General features: G+C 46.3%; 1 protein-coding gene across 1 annotated transcript; it reads left to right on the top strand.

The window, feature by feature from the left end:
* The first annotated feature begins 275 nt into the window (after positions 1 to 275).
* Positions 276 to 1,901, top strand: Aplnr (apelin receptor). The gene has a single exon (XM_048360499.1). It carries the CDS (start codon positions 568 to 570, stop codon positions 1,705 to 1,707), a length of 1,140 nt encoding a protein of 379 aa, XP_048216456.1. The 5' UTR covers positions 276 to 567; the 3' UTR covers positions 1,708 to 1,901.
* The last annotated feature ends 14,271 nt before the right edge of the window (positions 1,902 to 16,172 follow it).

Genomic DNA, 16,172 nt, shown 5'->3' with positions numbered 1-16,172 from the left:
GAGTGCTCCTTGGGGCTGGCTTGGAGTGGTAGCCAGAGGAAAGCTAAAGGAAAAGGGAGGGGGTGGGACCATGAGACTGCAGGCTTGCAAAGCACAGATAACCAGCAGCCCAGCCCAGCAGGGGGGAATTTGGTCTACTTGCCTGGTGACCAGAAAGGGGGAAAAAAGTGGGCTGAAACTTCAAGATCTTAAGACTCACAAGTGTGTGTGTGTGGGGGGGGGGGGGGTTGTCCCGGAGGTGGGAGGAGGGAGGAGGGAAGGACAAGCCAAAGAGTGGACAGAGAGACTCAGGGGGCGGGTGGGGGTGCAAGGAAATCTCTTGGCGGAGTCTGAAGCAAGCAGCAGAGGGCAGAGGGAAGTCTGCAGGAGAGAAATCCCCTTCAGCGTCCCAGACAACAGAAGCAGCATCTCCAACCTGCTGGAAAGATCTGTGAGCATCTTTCAGCCCTTCTCACCCACCGAGCCTCCAGCCAGAAACACAGGGTACTTGCTGGGTTGGTGGCAGAGCTGGTATCAAGAAGCTGGTACTCTCAGGCCCCTGTGCCCATCTTCTCTCCATACTCCAGCATGGAGGAAGGTGATTTTGACAACTACTATGGGGCAGACAACCAGTCTGAGTGCGAGTACACAGACTGGAAGTCCTCAGGGGCTCTCATCCCCGCCATCTACATCCTGGTGTTCCTTTTGGGCACCACAGGCAACGGCCTGGTGCTCTGGACCGTGTTTCGGAGCAGCCGTGAGAAAAGACGTTCCGCGGACATCTTCATCGCCAGCCTAGCAGTGGCCGATCTGACCTTCGTGGTGACCTTGCCCCTGTGGGCCACCTATACCTACCGGGATTTTGACTGGCCCTTCGGGACCTTCTCCTGCAAGCTCAGCAGCTACCTCATCTTCGTCAACATGTACGCCAGCGTCTTCTGCCTCACCGGGCTCAGTTTTGATCGCTACCTGGCCATTGTGAGGCCCGTGGCCAACGCGCGACTGAGGCTGCGCGTCAGCGGGGCCGTGGCCACGGCCGTTCTGTGGGTGCTGGCTGCCCTCCTGGCTGTGCCTGTCATGGTGTTCCGTACCACGGGGGACATGGACAACAGTACCAAGGTACAGTGCTACATGGACTACTCCCTGGTGGCCACCACCAGCTCAGAGTGGGCCTGGGAGGTGGGCCTGGGGATCTCATCCACTGCCGTGGGCTTTGTGATTCCCTTCACCATCATGCTGACCTGCTACTTCTTCATCGCCCAAACCATCGCGGGGCACTTCCGCAAGGAGCGCATCGACGGCCTTCGCAAGCGCCGGCGGCTGCTCAGCATCATCGTGGTGCTGGTGGTGACCTTCGCCCTGTGCTGGATGCCTTACCACCTGGTCAAGACTCTGTACATGCTGGGCAGCCTGCTCCACTGGCCTTGTGACTTTGACATATTCCTCATGAACGTCTACCCCTACTGCACCTGCATCAGCTATGTGAACAGCTGCCTCAACCCCTTCCTCTATGCCTTCTTTGACCCCCGCTTCCGCCAGGTGTGCACCTCCATGCTCTGCTGTGATCAGACTGGGTGTGGGGGCCCCTCTCACAGCAGCAGTGGGGACAAGTCAGCCAGCTACTCTTCAGGGCACAGCCAGGGACCCGGCCCCAATATGGGGAAGGGTGGGGAGCAAATGCACGAGAAATCCATCCCCTACAGCCAAGAGACTCTTGTGGTAGATTAGAGCTGAGATCTGAGAGAAATCAGGTGACCTGGGTCTGCTCCAGCCTTTACCTCTGCTCTCTGAGAATTAGGGAGCAGCGACTACACCTTTGCATTTCACCCCTTTCCTTTCCCTGTCCTTTGCCTCCTGGCTCTGTCCTGTTTTTCCATTACTCCTTTGTTCTTTCACAGAGAGAGAGAGAGACAGACAGACAGACAGACAGATACACACACACACACACACAGAGACAGACAGACAGACAGAGACTTGAGCCCCACAGACAGACTGGAGCCCAGCTGCTCAGCCTCTGTAAGGCAGGCCTTGTAGTCTCTCTGAGCTTATGTTTTTGTACTTGTATAAAAAAGGAGAGAAAATCATATGGACCCTAAAATATTGAAGTGTGAGTCCCGACTCAATAAAAGTTCTTTGCTTTCCACCTATTTCTTAGACTTCTAGCCCTCTCTACTCCCCTTGATTAGATTTCCCACTTTCTTTGCAATTTTTACTGTAAATTCTCATCTCCTAGCTCCAGCCCCTCCCTCTGAATAGATTCTCTCTCCCTGAAAGCTCTCCTTGACTACTCATTTATCTTTTGTTCTGCAGGGCTTCTAAGGGTTAAGAATCCTGAAGCTTGTAAAACTGGCTGGATTCAAGCTCTTATCCTGTTTTCTGAGAGCCAGCTAGGGAATAGGCTGGGGCTGGGATAGGAAGGTGTTGGGGGGTGGGGTAGGGAGAGTTGTGCTCTGGTCTCCAGAGCCTGGAGCTCTGGACCCTCGTCTAAAATTGGAACCTTTCACTGACCTTTCAGACTCAGGGGCTAGCATGATTCCTGGAGAACCATCTTCCCGGTAGAGCCTCTGTGATGCTAATTTCTACCCATTTCTCAAGACCATTTCCTTCTCCATTGTTGTCTGTGAAAATTAGTAGGTTGTAGCCCTGATGAAACTAGGAGTTCCCAGACAGAATGGAAATTCCGGAAGGGCAGACAGAGAAAGAGGGGATGGTGGGGTGTCTGTGTTTAGTAACTGTGTTTAGTAACTACCTTATGCTGCTTGGCTCCCCCCTCCCCTAATCCCAATCTTTCCAACTCCCTCCGGAACTGTGAACTGCAAGTCTTTTCTTGTCTCCCCTTCTCACCCCAGCATCTCCCAAGGTTTTTTTTTTTTTTTCCCTTTACTTTGGGCATTGGTGCTGAGTCCCTTGTTGGGGCGAGGATGCTTGCTTTTTTTTTTTTGTCTCTGTATGAATATATACGCACATATAAATAGATGAGCATAGACTGGAAAGTGCTGATGGTTGAATGAATTTGGATGATTCCCCTTACCCCCAGTTTCCACTGTATCCCTTCTCATCACACAGCGCCCTTAGGGACATAGGCAGCCATGTGGAATAGAGATAAGCCCACGCGCCCCCCCACCCCCACCCCGTCCTCCCCACCCCCTTACTGGATTTGGGGGACTCTGGCGGCTGGCCCGCGCTTTAGGAGAGGAGTCTATGTTTGTTTGCACTGAGCATCCTGCAGAGAGCTCTGTCACAGGATAGGACTGCACCCAAAACTCGGGAGTCCTAGTGAACTGGGTTCTTCTTCCTTCTCCCGTTCCCGTGGTGGAAAGATGAGTGTGGGTAGGTCTCGCCCGGGCCTCCCTACCTTGATTTGAGTTTCTGAGTTTTTTCTTCACCACAGACCCCTTTTTCCTGAGTCCGTGGCCCTCATCCTAAGGCGGACACCTGCTTGCCGAAGGGGGAGGGGGCCGAGTGAGTGCTTTTCCTTCTCACTATCACTCTGGGACACTCTCTTGACTTCTCTGGCTGGATCTGGGGACTGGAAGCTGGGATTAGAAATGCCATGTGGAGGCAGATTGCCTATTGTCTACACCACTTGAGAGTCTTGGAGGACAAGATTTATGGTGGGGCCTTTGTGAGCTGGGAATGGGGCATGCGTCTTCTGGGTTTTGTTCCTGGAGGACTCTGGAAATGGAGGACAAGACACCTGCCCTGGAGCTCAGCTTGATGTCTTCACCGTCCCTGGCATGGAGCCTGCTCTGGGTGCAGGGGAAGGGAGAGAGGGACCATGGTTTTCAGCATACTCTCCCTTCCATGGAGACACTTGCTCCGTAGAGGACTGTTTTGGAAGCACCCATTCCAGGCTACAGGAGGCTTCTAGAAGGCTAGAGGATGCCCCTAAGCCTCTTTGGAGTGCATTGCAGAGACTTCCTGCCTGGAACTCATCCGCAGCAGGGGAGACTGCCTCATCTCCCTTTGGCTCCTCCCCTCCCCATCAGAATGTCTGTGTTATTCCATTAAATCACTGCAGTTTATCAAATAAAACTGTGTGTTGTGTAACTGCTCTTTCCTAAGCCTCCTCTTATAAGGAAGTGTTTTAGGATAAAGAACTTGAATGATTTTGTTGGAGGTGAGTGAGAATCTTGGATAAGGAGCAGGAGGGCCGGTCCAAAGGGAGGAAGTGGAGTGGGAAACTGTGAACTCTGTGTGTGTGTGTGTGTGTGTGTGAGAGAGAGAGAGAGAGAGAGAGAGAGAGAGAGAGAGCAGGTGAAGAAAATAGATACCAGGAAAGGGAAGGGATGTGGGAAAGAAAAGGAAATACAGGAACGGGAGTAGGGAGGGGACAGGGAGCGGGGAAGGTGGTTATGATAATTAAGCTTGTGTCCCCCAAAGCTACAGAATATACAGACATTCATTTAGAGTCTAGAGGACAAAAATAGTAGCATTTCTCCTCATTGAGGTAGACCTGTTATTCATTTATCCTTCTATTAATCAACTCATTCATTCATCCATCTCTTTCCTCATGCACTGTCTTCCATTTATTTATCCACATGTCCCTCTATTCATTTATCTCCGGTTCATTCATTCATCCCTATCATCCTCTATTGACTAACTCATTCATTCACTTATTCACTGTCATTTCAATATCCACCCAGTTTAGACCAGAAATGTGAATCCTGTTCTTCAGTCAGAGTCATTCTAGACACTTCTGAAAACGTCTATTCTTGGCTGTCATCCAAGGCCCATGGAATCCCAGGCTCACAGACTCATTCTAGATGTTCTCCAGCCCTATTAACTCTTCAGAAGGCTCCTGGGGGAAGGCCACACATAGGGCTGTCTTAGTAGGTAGTGATTAAAGTGGTACAAAGATCAGACTGTCAGAGCCAGAGAAAACTGGCCCTTAGGGCCCTTGATGGGGAGGACAGGAGTGAAATAGTTCTGGGGCAAGGACATTCTCCATCCAGGGCTGTTTACCTTCTTCAACAAAGGCTTCCTGGGGATTAATAAAGTTTTCTGATGACACAAAAGCGATGGGCCATAGTGGAAGGAGAGCAATGAGGAGCGCACATGTACAGTGCCATAGCGTGAAGCTCTGCCCCAGCCTCATGCCATCTCTCCTCCAATCCTTGCAGCCAGCCTCGGAGAGGGGCATTTACATTCCATTTTGCTAGGAAGGAAACTGAAGGTCAGAGAGACATGCTAGACACCTTAGAAAGATTAGTTATGCGATCATGGGCACATTGCTGCTTTGTGGAAGAGCTGGGCCTGCATCCAGAAGGATGCCTCCAACTCCAGAGTCCACCCTTGGCCATGGCTTGGTGAGCCTTCTCCTGAAGTACAGATGAGGCTGGGCAGGAAAGCACAGTCCCATTTGGAACAGGCCTGGCACACTGAGGACTGGAGCAGGAGAGGTACCTGACAGGGATGGTGGCGAATACTCAAAAGGGAGGAGAGGGAGGAAAAGGGAGACAGAGACAGAGAGAGACACAGAGAGAGAGACAGAGACAGAGAGACAGAGAGATGGAGATAGACTGAAAAGACAGAAGCAGTAACAGAGAGACAAAGGAGAGAGAAAATACAGTATAGGCAGAATGAAGAAAGAAATAGGAACAGAGACAATGAGGAGATAAATGGTAATTAAAAATTAGGAGGCAGCGCAGAAAACCAAGGACAAGCAATAAAAGCTTCTTTTGTTTCTTTCTTGTGAAACACATGGTGAAAGACCTTCAGGAACTTATAACTATTAATAGCCTCCCTCCCTCCCTCCCTCCCTCCCTCCTTCCCTCCTTCCCTCCCTCCCTCCCTTCCTTCCTCTCTCCATCCTTTTTATCCCCCTTTCTTTCTATTTCTTCTTTTTCTTTCTCTCTATTTCTTCTCTCTCTCTCTCTCTTATTTTCTAGCTGCTGTAAAAATTTCCTGGGAAATTTGAGGTCAATTGTCAGACACATAATAAAATTATAGCATGCCTGGCTAGACACTGGTGGCTTACACCTGTAATCCTAGCTATTCAGGAGACTGAGATCTCAGAATTGTGGTTCAAAGTCAGCCCTGGCAGGAAAGTCTGTGAAACTCTGATCGCCAATTAACCACCAGGAAACCAGAAATAGTACTGTGTCCCAAGTCCTAGCCTTGAGCAAAAGAGCTCAGGGACAGTGTCTAGGCTCTGAGTTCAAGCCCCATGGCAGACAAAACATATTAGAGCACACTTAATAATTATTCACACTTTTCTTCACTTACTGACTTGTCCTGAGTTATTACTTACAAGCTAAGCACTATTGTAGGCACAGGATCAAGCAGTAAGTGGAGACCTGGTCTCAAAGGCTGCTGAAAGAGACAGAGCCTGAGTGATAGCAATGTGGGGGGCAAGTGCTGAGAGGGGGAGGCACCCCGTGTTCTAAGGCCTGTAATTCAGACAGCGGAATGAGTCTAGCAGAACATTGGAGGAGACTTCAGAGTGCTCGGAGCCTGCTTACTGGGCTATGAGGGTCAGTGGTTCATGGGGGGAATGCTCTGGGCAGAGGAAATCCATAAGAATAAGGGAGACCAGAAGCCCCCTGAAGAGCTGGGGAGATGGCTCTTCCTTGTTTCACCCAAAGCTACCCCAGTTCTGGGAGGTGAGCCATCCATGAACCACAGAGAACTGGCTGGGCCTCAGAGCACTGATGCAAAGAAGATTGGGGTCTGGGGCCAAAATCTGAGTCTCTAGAGAAACAGGAGAGTGGGAAGGGAACAGAATACCTTTTATTAAAAAAAATTATGACTTCTAGTTACTTCTGGAAGTAGCAGGAGATGTCTAACCCTCTCAATTAGCTCCTCTGGTAGCTTGACCCTAGGTCTGTGAGTTCTGATCTTCTTCAGTATGAGTCTGTTGGAGAAAGATGCTAAGAAGGGTCAGATTGATCCCTTGGGAATGGGATGGCCCGTTTGGCCCTTAGAATCTAGGGTGGCACCCAGGGTGACAAGATCTGGAGGATAATCCTTGTGGCATTGAAGGCTTGTAGGGTCTGCTCCAGAGGTTTTAGCCTTCCAAAGGGGAGTTGAGACATTGGGCTGACTCTAGAAGTTAATACTTACAGTTATACAAATACTGTGTCAGAGAAATGTTCACTTAAATTTATATGGTCTTAGTCCATTTTCCTCCCCCCATTTCCCCTCTATTATTATTACTACTACTACTATTGCTGCCATTATTATTATTATCCCTAACTAGTTGTACAAAGTGTTTTCAATTCAACATGTCCATTTATGCCCTTGATGATTTTGAGGAATACTGGCCAGACATTTTGACCCATGTACTTTGAGAACAAATATCTTTTTTTTTTTTTTTTTGTGTGTGTGTGTGTGTGTGTGTGTGTGTGTGTGTGTATGTGTGTATGTCTATGTGCATATGCTGGTACTTAGAGATTGAACTCTGGAGGGCCTGGGTGCTATCCTTTAGATTTTTCACTCAAGGATGATGTTTTACCACTTGAATCACAGCTCCATTTCTGGCCTTTTCTTGTTTTTTGTCTGAGACTGGGACTTGAACTTGATACCTGAGGCTTGCTTTTGCTCATTGGCTGATGATCTACAACCTGAGTCCCACCTCCCACCCTCCCCCACTTCTAGCTTTTTTTGGTGTTTAATTGGAGATAGGAGTCTCACAGACTTTCCTGCCTTGGCTGGTTTTGAACTGAGATCCTCACACCTCAGCTTCCTGAGTAGCTACAATTACATGCATGAGCCAATGGCACTGGGCTCAAAAACAAAAATATTTTTATTTTTACTTACCAGTCACATGCTAGGTGATGAGGAGATAGTAATAAATGATTGTGATCAAGCGATTTTGGCTCTTTATGAGTGCAATAATCATTAATAAGGAGCAGTAAAGGTCAGTACAGGCAAGTACAGGAGGCTTTGGAGGAAAACCCAGGTCAAAGGGAAAGGTCAAAAACATGTCTGCATGGACTGAAAGCATGCATCCACTTTTATTTCTCATCTTCAAACTCACTTTAGTACTGTTTCTTCTTTTCCTCTTCTTCTTCCTTCTCCTTCTTTTTAGCTTTATTTATTTATGCTATTATCTTTAGTTGCATAAAAGAGTCTCAAGTAAATACATCAATTTATGAGTACAATGCATCCTGATCCATAACTCATTTTATTCTGGGACATGAGACAAGAGAATATTGTGTCCAATGGGCATTTCACCCCATTGTTCTTTACCTTTTTATTTAGTTGTAAGGTGTGTCTCTTGTCTACCTGAGGTTGCCACTCTCTCTCTCTCTCTCTCTCTCTCTCTGTCTCTCTCTCTTGCTCTCTCTTACTCTCTCTCTCTCTCTCATCTCTCAAGGATAGCACTCTACCCCTGGAACCACATAGCTCCATTTCTGGCCTTTGGTGGTTATTTGAAGATATGAGTTTCACAGACTTTCCTGCCCAGGCTGGCTTTGAACTGTGATCCTCAGATCTCAGCCTCCTAGGTAGCTAGGATTATAGGGGTGAGCCACCAGTGCCCCACTTGAGGCTGCTTCTTACATGTACGCTAGAGAGATTCCCCAAACCTGTCAGACCCTACTAACTCCCCAACTTCAGGCTCTCTGGACACTGGGGCCAGGTCCTCAGGAGATACCTTACTCTGCTGCTCTGTGAAGTCTGTGTTCTTGCCCATCTCTTCTGCTCAGAGAGCAGCTTCTCTAGAGTAAGGGCTATGTTTACACTTATTTGCATTCCTAGTCCTTGGAATGCAATAGGCTCTCAAAGGATGTTTGCTTAAATATTTGAACAACTGGATAAAGATAGTGTGGGGGTAAAAGGTGGGAGGAGTAGGATCTTTGTATACAGCAAATGAAAATTGGTGTGTGTGTGTGTGTGTGTGTGTGTGTGTGTGTGTGTGTGTGTGTTGAACTCATGGTCTGGGTGCTATCCCTAGCTGATTAATTGGAGATAAGAGTCTCATAGACTCTCCTGCCCAGTCTGACTTTGAACTTAAGAGTTTTAGATCTCAGCCTCCAGAGTGGGTAGGGCTACAGGTGTGGAGCTACAGGGTTCCAGTAGAGAAATGATTTGTTCAACAAAGAGCCCAGAAAGGTGAAAGTAAGGATTTGGGTCAGAAAAGCTAGAGGGATTGTTAAGTATGCAGATTCCTAACCATGAACCCAATTAAACCAAACAGTTTTCTTCGTTGGGAATGCAGAACCAGACATAGGGTAAATTAATTAGACAGTGCCATGGGGACACTTCTGACATTCTTCTAAGCAGAACTCCCTAAAGCATGTCTTTGTACTGACCAGTGTAGTGTTTATACTGGACATCATGTCTCCAGGCCTCTTCTGTTGGATGACATTGTACAAGGCTGGATGGCTTCCTGGGAATGGTGGGAGTGCCAGCTGGAGACAGTACTGAGTCAACCAGTTGCTGGAAATCTGTGTTTGGATGCTCAAGGTTCATGGAGGAAGGACTCTCCTGATGATGGGCATGCACTACTGAGTGAATACAAAACAAAATCTTGGACTTCCCCCTATATAAAAATATTCAGGGAAAACATTTCTTCCGGTCCCTGGAAAAAGAAAAACAAGTTGAGCTAGGCTTAAGGGCATCCAAGAAGATTTGGCCTTCTTTCTTCAGGGCCTGGAATATATCCGTCAGTTCAAGAGGTCTTCCTGTAGGATGAGAGATCAAGCAGCCTCTGATGGCGAGAGGAATTGAGGGCTTCACTCTTGTTGCCCTGGGTCTGATGTCTTTGGTGGAGAGAGGACTTCGGTAGCAGGACAACAATGATGCAGAGGCTGGGGAATCTGTCAGCCCAAGGTCCCAAGACTGAAGAGCATGGATGTCACCCTTGCCCTTAGGAAAATGAACGCACCAATATGGCTGCCCATTGGTTTCCTGGAGGAGCCCTGGAAGCCCTTGAGCATGTTTGGATCCAGCTGGCTGCAAGTGTGGTATTGGGGGGTGCTGTTAGGGTTCCTGAAAGATAGTGGCTTTTTGCAGTACTCATAATAAGCTATTTTTATGTTTCAGAAAAGCCACACTGCAATTACTAAAGGAATTCATTAAAGGTAAATGTCGAAGGCTGGAGAGGAAGTGGTTTCCAGTCTGACTGTGTCAAGGGTACAGGCAGCACAATATACTTTCACATAAAAAGAAAAAGAAAGGGACTGGGAATGTGTCCTAGTGGTAGAGTGCTTGCCTCGTATGCATGAAGCCCTGGGTTCGATTTCTCAGCACCACATATATAGAAAATGGCCAGAAGTGGCACTGTGGTTCAAGTGGCAGAGTGCTAGCCTTGAGCAAAAAGAAGCCAGGGACAGTGCTCAGGCCCTGAGTTCAAGGCACAGGACTGGCAAAACAACAACAACAACAACAACAAAACAAAAACAAAAAAGAAAAAGAAAAAAAATCTCAGCATAACTGAGCTGGAGAAGATTGTTCCAACTCTCCTATTTCTCTAGGTAAGACTTTATTAAGTAATGACTGAGCAAGTAATGCCATTGCTAAGTAGTTGGCTTGGTTCTCTGTATTCCTAAGCCTACCTGCTTGCTTGTCTTGTCATCAGTCATCTCTTTTCTAAATGATAGGTAGCTTTGGAAGGGAAATTCTTCAGGATATAGAAGAAACCAACATTGCCTGTGTTGGCACGTATAATGTGTATTAGTGATGAACTGTAGGTGGTCTTCTTCAAAATCATGATGTTTGTGTCTCAGCTGTCCAGAATCTGCTAAGAATGCAGTAAAAATAAATAAATAAGTGAACGCAGTCAGAGATATTGAGTTCAAATCCTAGCCCATCTTTGCTTTGGCTGTGTCATATAGACCACTGCTCCCCACACTATAGTGTAGGAAGAATTTTACTGGGGAGAGGGTGCTACTAAAATGCACATTATAGGTCACTGAATTTAGATTATGGATGCATCCTGAGGAGCATGCTTTGTGTGTGTGTGTGTGTGTGTGTGTGTGTGTGTGTGTGTGTGTGTGTGTGTGTGTGTGTGTTGGTACTGGAACTTAAACTCAGAACTTAGGGCTTAGGGGGCTGTGTCCTTAGCTTTTTTTTTTTTTTTTCCTCCATTCAAGGTACAACTCTAACACTTGAGGTACAACTGCACTTTCAGATTTTTTGGTGGTTAATTAGAGATAAGACTTTCTTGCCCTGGGCTGGCTTTGAACCATGATCCTCAGATCTCAGCCTCCTGAGTGACTAAGATTACAGGTGTGAGCCACCAGCACCTGGTGACCATCTTATTTCTAAAGGACCTCCATTAATGGTAGGTAGCTGCTGTTGACCCTTGGACTGCACTCAGAGAAGTGAAGCTCTGAGACATAGCACTTATAAATGGAGTTTAAAAAAATCATCTGTCATACAGAATAAATCAAGCTGAGACTTACAGAGGCTTGATACAAGTAGTCACCTTGTAGGATTGTTTTGAGGGTTATATTAGGTAATTTTGCCTTTGGCAACCAATTTCTGGCAAATTAGAGGTAATCAACAAGTTCTAATTTTCTCCTTTTGGATCTGGCCGACTCTCTTGTTACAAAGACAGTGACTTGAATGAGTTTCTGTTCTAGAGGGCTGCATTTATAAAGAAGTTCATGGGAAGGAGGAAATGCTTGAGAGTTTGGGGAGTATGAGTAATTGGTTCATTCTGGCTATATAAAAAATATTTTTCTATCTTGGTGGTAACAATACAATTTTAATTAAACAAATTTGACAGACTTTTGCATACAAAATTACCTTGGTCAGAAATTTGTTAGGAAAAAAAAATCAAGAATACTATTGTAGGGGCTGGGGATATGGCCTAGTGGCAAGAGTGCTTGACTTGTATACACGAGGCCCTGGGTTCAATTCCCCAGCACCACATATACAGAAAATGGCCAGAAGTGGTGCTGTGGCCCAAGTGGCAGAGTGCTAGCCCTGAGCAAAAAGAAGCCAGGGACAGTGCTCAGGCCCTGAGTCCAAACCCCAGGACTGGCAAAAAAAAAAAAAAAAAAAAAAAGAAAGAATATTCTATGGGAAGTAGTTTTAGAATAAAAAACATGCAGAATCTCCGTTGTCTTTCAAGTCTGTGTAAGTCTCAGCTTCTTTGTCTGGGGTGGTAGCAAAGGCAGTTTGATATAACTCCACCCTAGTGGTCCTGATGGGTCAGTTCTCTCTCAGTGCTTTCTGCAACTAGCTGTGTCCCTTGAAAAATCATTCTACTTACCAGAGCCTCAGTTTCCTCATTTGAAACTTAAGTAGACTGAATAGGTCAGAGGGCTACCTTCTTCCTATTAACTTACAAATGTAATACATTCGTTTGGCTCAACTTTGGAACAGTTTTGAAGATTCTAGTCCTTGAATGATTGACTCCATTTTCTTTTTCTTGAAGGGGCCATGATGAGGTAGCATATCATGGTAGGAGAATATGACAGAACAAAATCCAATTTATAAAATAGGCACAGGGGAAGGGGAGGGGTTAGATTCCCACAATGCCTTTCAAGGATGCACCCCCCCCCCCAATGGCTTAAGAGCCTCCCACAAGGCCCACTTCCTAAGGGTTCTAGCACCTCTTTACAGTGCCATGATGGTGACTGATATTTTATTGCATGGGTTTTTGGGGGAGACATTAAAGATCCATACAACAGTAGGTGGCTTTTGCTGTTGATTACGGCCCATCACTGAGTAGTGCTCTGGGACAAATGTGAACATCTCTCCCAAAGAACTCACTTAGAATCCTATGATTCTAAGAATTAGTCATGGTGCAATTTCAGGCATTAGCGGTGAAGGTGGCCCTTGAAAGATGATTGGGTTTTGACTACTTCAGTACAGAATGAATGTGGTAAGAAGCCCCTGGACTGAGGAGATAGGAAGTGGAGGTGTACTCAAGTGGTAGAGCACCAGCCTTAAGTGAAAAGGGTAAGGCTAAAGATGCTGAGTTCAAGCTCCAATACTGGCACAACAGAATTAAAAATAAGAAAAAGTACGCAAGACACAGTGTGAACAAAGGCGAGAGGAGAAGAAAGGAGATGGTAGATCTGAGGAACAGGTCTGCCGTGTTGTGTATACAGAGTATGCAATAAAGGAGAAAACTTTAGTATGAGGACAAATCAGAATGGTTTGTTCATTAGGCAGCTATTTTTTTTTTTTTTTTTGGCTAGTCCTGGACCTTGGACTCAGGGCCTGAGCACTGTCCCTGGCTTCCTTTTTGCTCAAGGCTAGCACTCTGCCACTTGAGCCACAGCGCCACTTCTGGCCATTTTCTGTATATGTGGTGCTGGGGAATCGAACCCAGGGCCTCATGTATACGAGGCAAGCTCTCTTGCCACTAGGCCATATCCCCAGCCCAACTATTTTTTTTTGTGTGTGTGTAAGATTTACTTGGTACTGGCATTTTAGTGGAGGATGAGACCGATGTGGTCCTTCCCCTATGACACATGGCATTCCTTTTTTTTTTTTTTTTTTGCCAGTCCTGGGGCTTGAACTTAGGACCTGGGCACTGACCCTGAGTTTCTTTTACTCAAGGCTAGCACTCTACCACTTGAGCCACAGTGCTACTGAAATGGTGACCAAAGTGAAAGTGATTCCATAGTTAGGACAATCTGCAGCAGGCCCATGAGAACCTCAATAAGATATGTGCAACAGTTTTCTGTGCATCAGCTTTTAGCCACTTCCTGAAAATGCAGACAATGTATGCTCAGTGTATCTTGCAAAATTTCCTGTTAAAAATTGTTTTTTAACTTCTTCTTGAAAAAACCCCAACTTCTTCGAAAAACCAGGCTTGTTTTATAAGGATCTGAAACTGCTTAAACAACACATGCTTTGTGTTTTTTTTGCTTTATAAGCCCTGCCTTTACCCACCCTCGGGGTCACAGTCACAGCTCCTGAGCCTGTGGTGTGTCTGTCCAGTCAGCTTGAGATTTCTCCAAATAAACTTCTACTCTGCAGACCTGTATTTTGTAGTGGACTCTGTTCTCAGACACTGTAACACTACTTCGGACATTTTCTGTTTATGTGGTACTGAGGACTCAAACCCAGAACGTCATGCATGCTAGGCAAGCACTCCACCACTAAGCTACATTCCCTGCCCAAAGTTGACATTCTTGTAGGAGTAGATAGGCAACACACAGGGAATGTAAACAAACCAATGACTGGTTATGAACTGATTATGCGTATGACTGAATATGCTGGGAAGATAATAACATTTGAGATAGAAAATGATATCGAGGACCCTTTCTGATGAGGTGTTCAGGGAGAGTCACCAAGGAAGATAGTCACTTCATGGACACCTGCAGGACTGGAACGAATCTACTTTGTGACAGGCTGGAGTGCTCCAGACCCAAGAATCAGCATAATGAAAGCAGAAAGGAACAATGTTAGGAGGTCAGGGAGCTACTGCTAGGAGAACTGGAAGGACTAATGGTTAGTAAGTCAGGGAGAAGGGGGACATGAAACCAAGTTAGAGAGGAAAGCAGAGCTAAGCTCACACAGGTGGGGGCAGGAAAGTTGGCTTTATTCTAAGTGCAATGAAAAGCCATCAGGAAATTGACATGCCCCAATTTGCATTTTAAATTCTCAGGCTACTGCGTAGAGAATGAATTAAAGGGATGCAGGAAGGAAAGCAGAGAGATTATTTAGGAGGCTTCTTCAGCGGCCAAGATAAGGAAGGGGCACTGATGGTTGGTCACATAGAGGTGGTATCCATAGAGACAGGGAAAAGAGGCAGATTTGAGTCACACTTTTGATAGAGAATAATCAGGACCGCAGATAGCCTAGATATCAGTGATGGAGGGAAGTAGTCAAGGTTTCAGGCTTGGGTAACTTGGAAGAGCATGGTATCAACTAGTGTGATAGAGAAAGGTGAAGAAGGAGAGAGAGAGAGACAGAGAGAGGGAGAAGAAGGACAGATATATGAGAAAGATAGAGGGAAGATAAAGATGAGAAAGAAGACAGAGATATAAGAGAGAGAGAAGATAGAGACAGAGACATGAAGAGATATGAGAGAAAGAGAGGGAAGATAGAGATGAGAGAGAGAGAAAGAGACAGAGAACTGTATCCTTACTATATCATACCTAAGACATTAAAAAGACATCACAGTGAAGATGTCAAGAAGACAGATTAATGTACCTTGTAAAAAGTGGTCTGGAATGCTGAGTGCTGAACGCTAGTGACTCAGGAGGCTGAGACCTGAGGGTCATGGTTCAAAGCCACCTTGGGCAGGAAAGTCTGTGAGACTCCTATCTCCAATGAACCATCAGAAAGCTAGAAATGTTGCCATGGCTCAAAGTGGTTGAGACTAGCCTTGAGCAAAAAGAGGTCAGGGATAGAGTCCAGGCCCTGAGTTCAAGCCCCATGACCAATTAATTAGTGGCCTAGATTAGTGGCTAGGAGGATGGGAGAACGTGAAAAGAGCTCTTAGTGTGTGTGTGTGTGTGTGTGTGTGTGTGTGTGTGTGTGTGTGTATGAGAGAGAGAGAGAGAGAAGAGAAATGGGCAGTAGATAGTGGAGGATGTAGGATAAAGCAAAAGTCTTAAAACAAGCAAACAAAACAAAGCTAACAAAGCAAGAACCTGTTTATGAGGACCAAGACTACAAATGAGGGTGAGAGCAAAAGAACAAACCATGGAGATTATGCTCCAATGGAAAAGAGATGATAAACAGAGGAGAAAACCATCCTTGCAAATAGGTCAGGGTCAGATTTGGTGTTTAAGGTGTTTTGGTTCTGTGACTTTGGATTCCCGAAGGAATTATACAGTGATGTTGCTTGTCAAAAAGTATGAGCACAGAAAGTTTGGCAGGAATAAAGTTTTGTCTCCAGCAATGAAAAATCCCAATCTCTAGGGAAGTAGATGGTGTTGATCCTCTGCATGAGCCTGGCATCTGGGCAATCACTTAGCCAGGCCGTGGGATTTCCTCTGGAAGCATTTAGTTGCAGTGAGGTAGGCACGGAGGCAGTGCTCACAGAGAGAGACTACTGGAGTTTTGCAAGGGGGGTTGTGGTAGAGGAAAGATACTTGGAGGTATTGGGGTGATTTGCAATGATAAAGAAAGCACTCATGTAAGGAAGGAAGGGAGCAAAGATAGGAGGTAGCTGTAGGAGGGTGCACATGAATGGGATCAGTGGGTTAGTGGTCAAGATAAGAGACCAGAAACAGGGAAACTGGTGGAATTAGAGTCCGCAAGCAGGAAGATCTGGAAGTGGAGAGTCAGAGAGAACGATGTAGAAGAAAGATTTCTGGTCCTATGGTGTTTCA

This window comes from Perognathus longimembris, chromosome 13, assembly GCF_023159225.1.
Source record: "Perognathus longimembris pacificus isolate PPM17 chromosome 13, ASM2315922v1, whole genome shotgun sequence".
In the NCBI taxonomy this organism is placed as follows: Eukaryota; Metazoa; Chordata; class Mammalia; order Rodentia; family Heteromyidae; genus Perognathus; species Perognathus longimembris.
The sequence above is the reverse complement of the archived record's forward strand: the minus strand, read 5'-3'. Positions and strand labels throughout refer to the sequence as shown.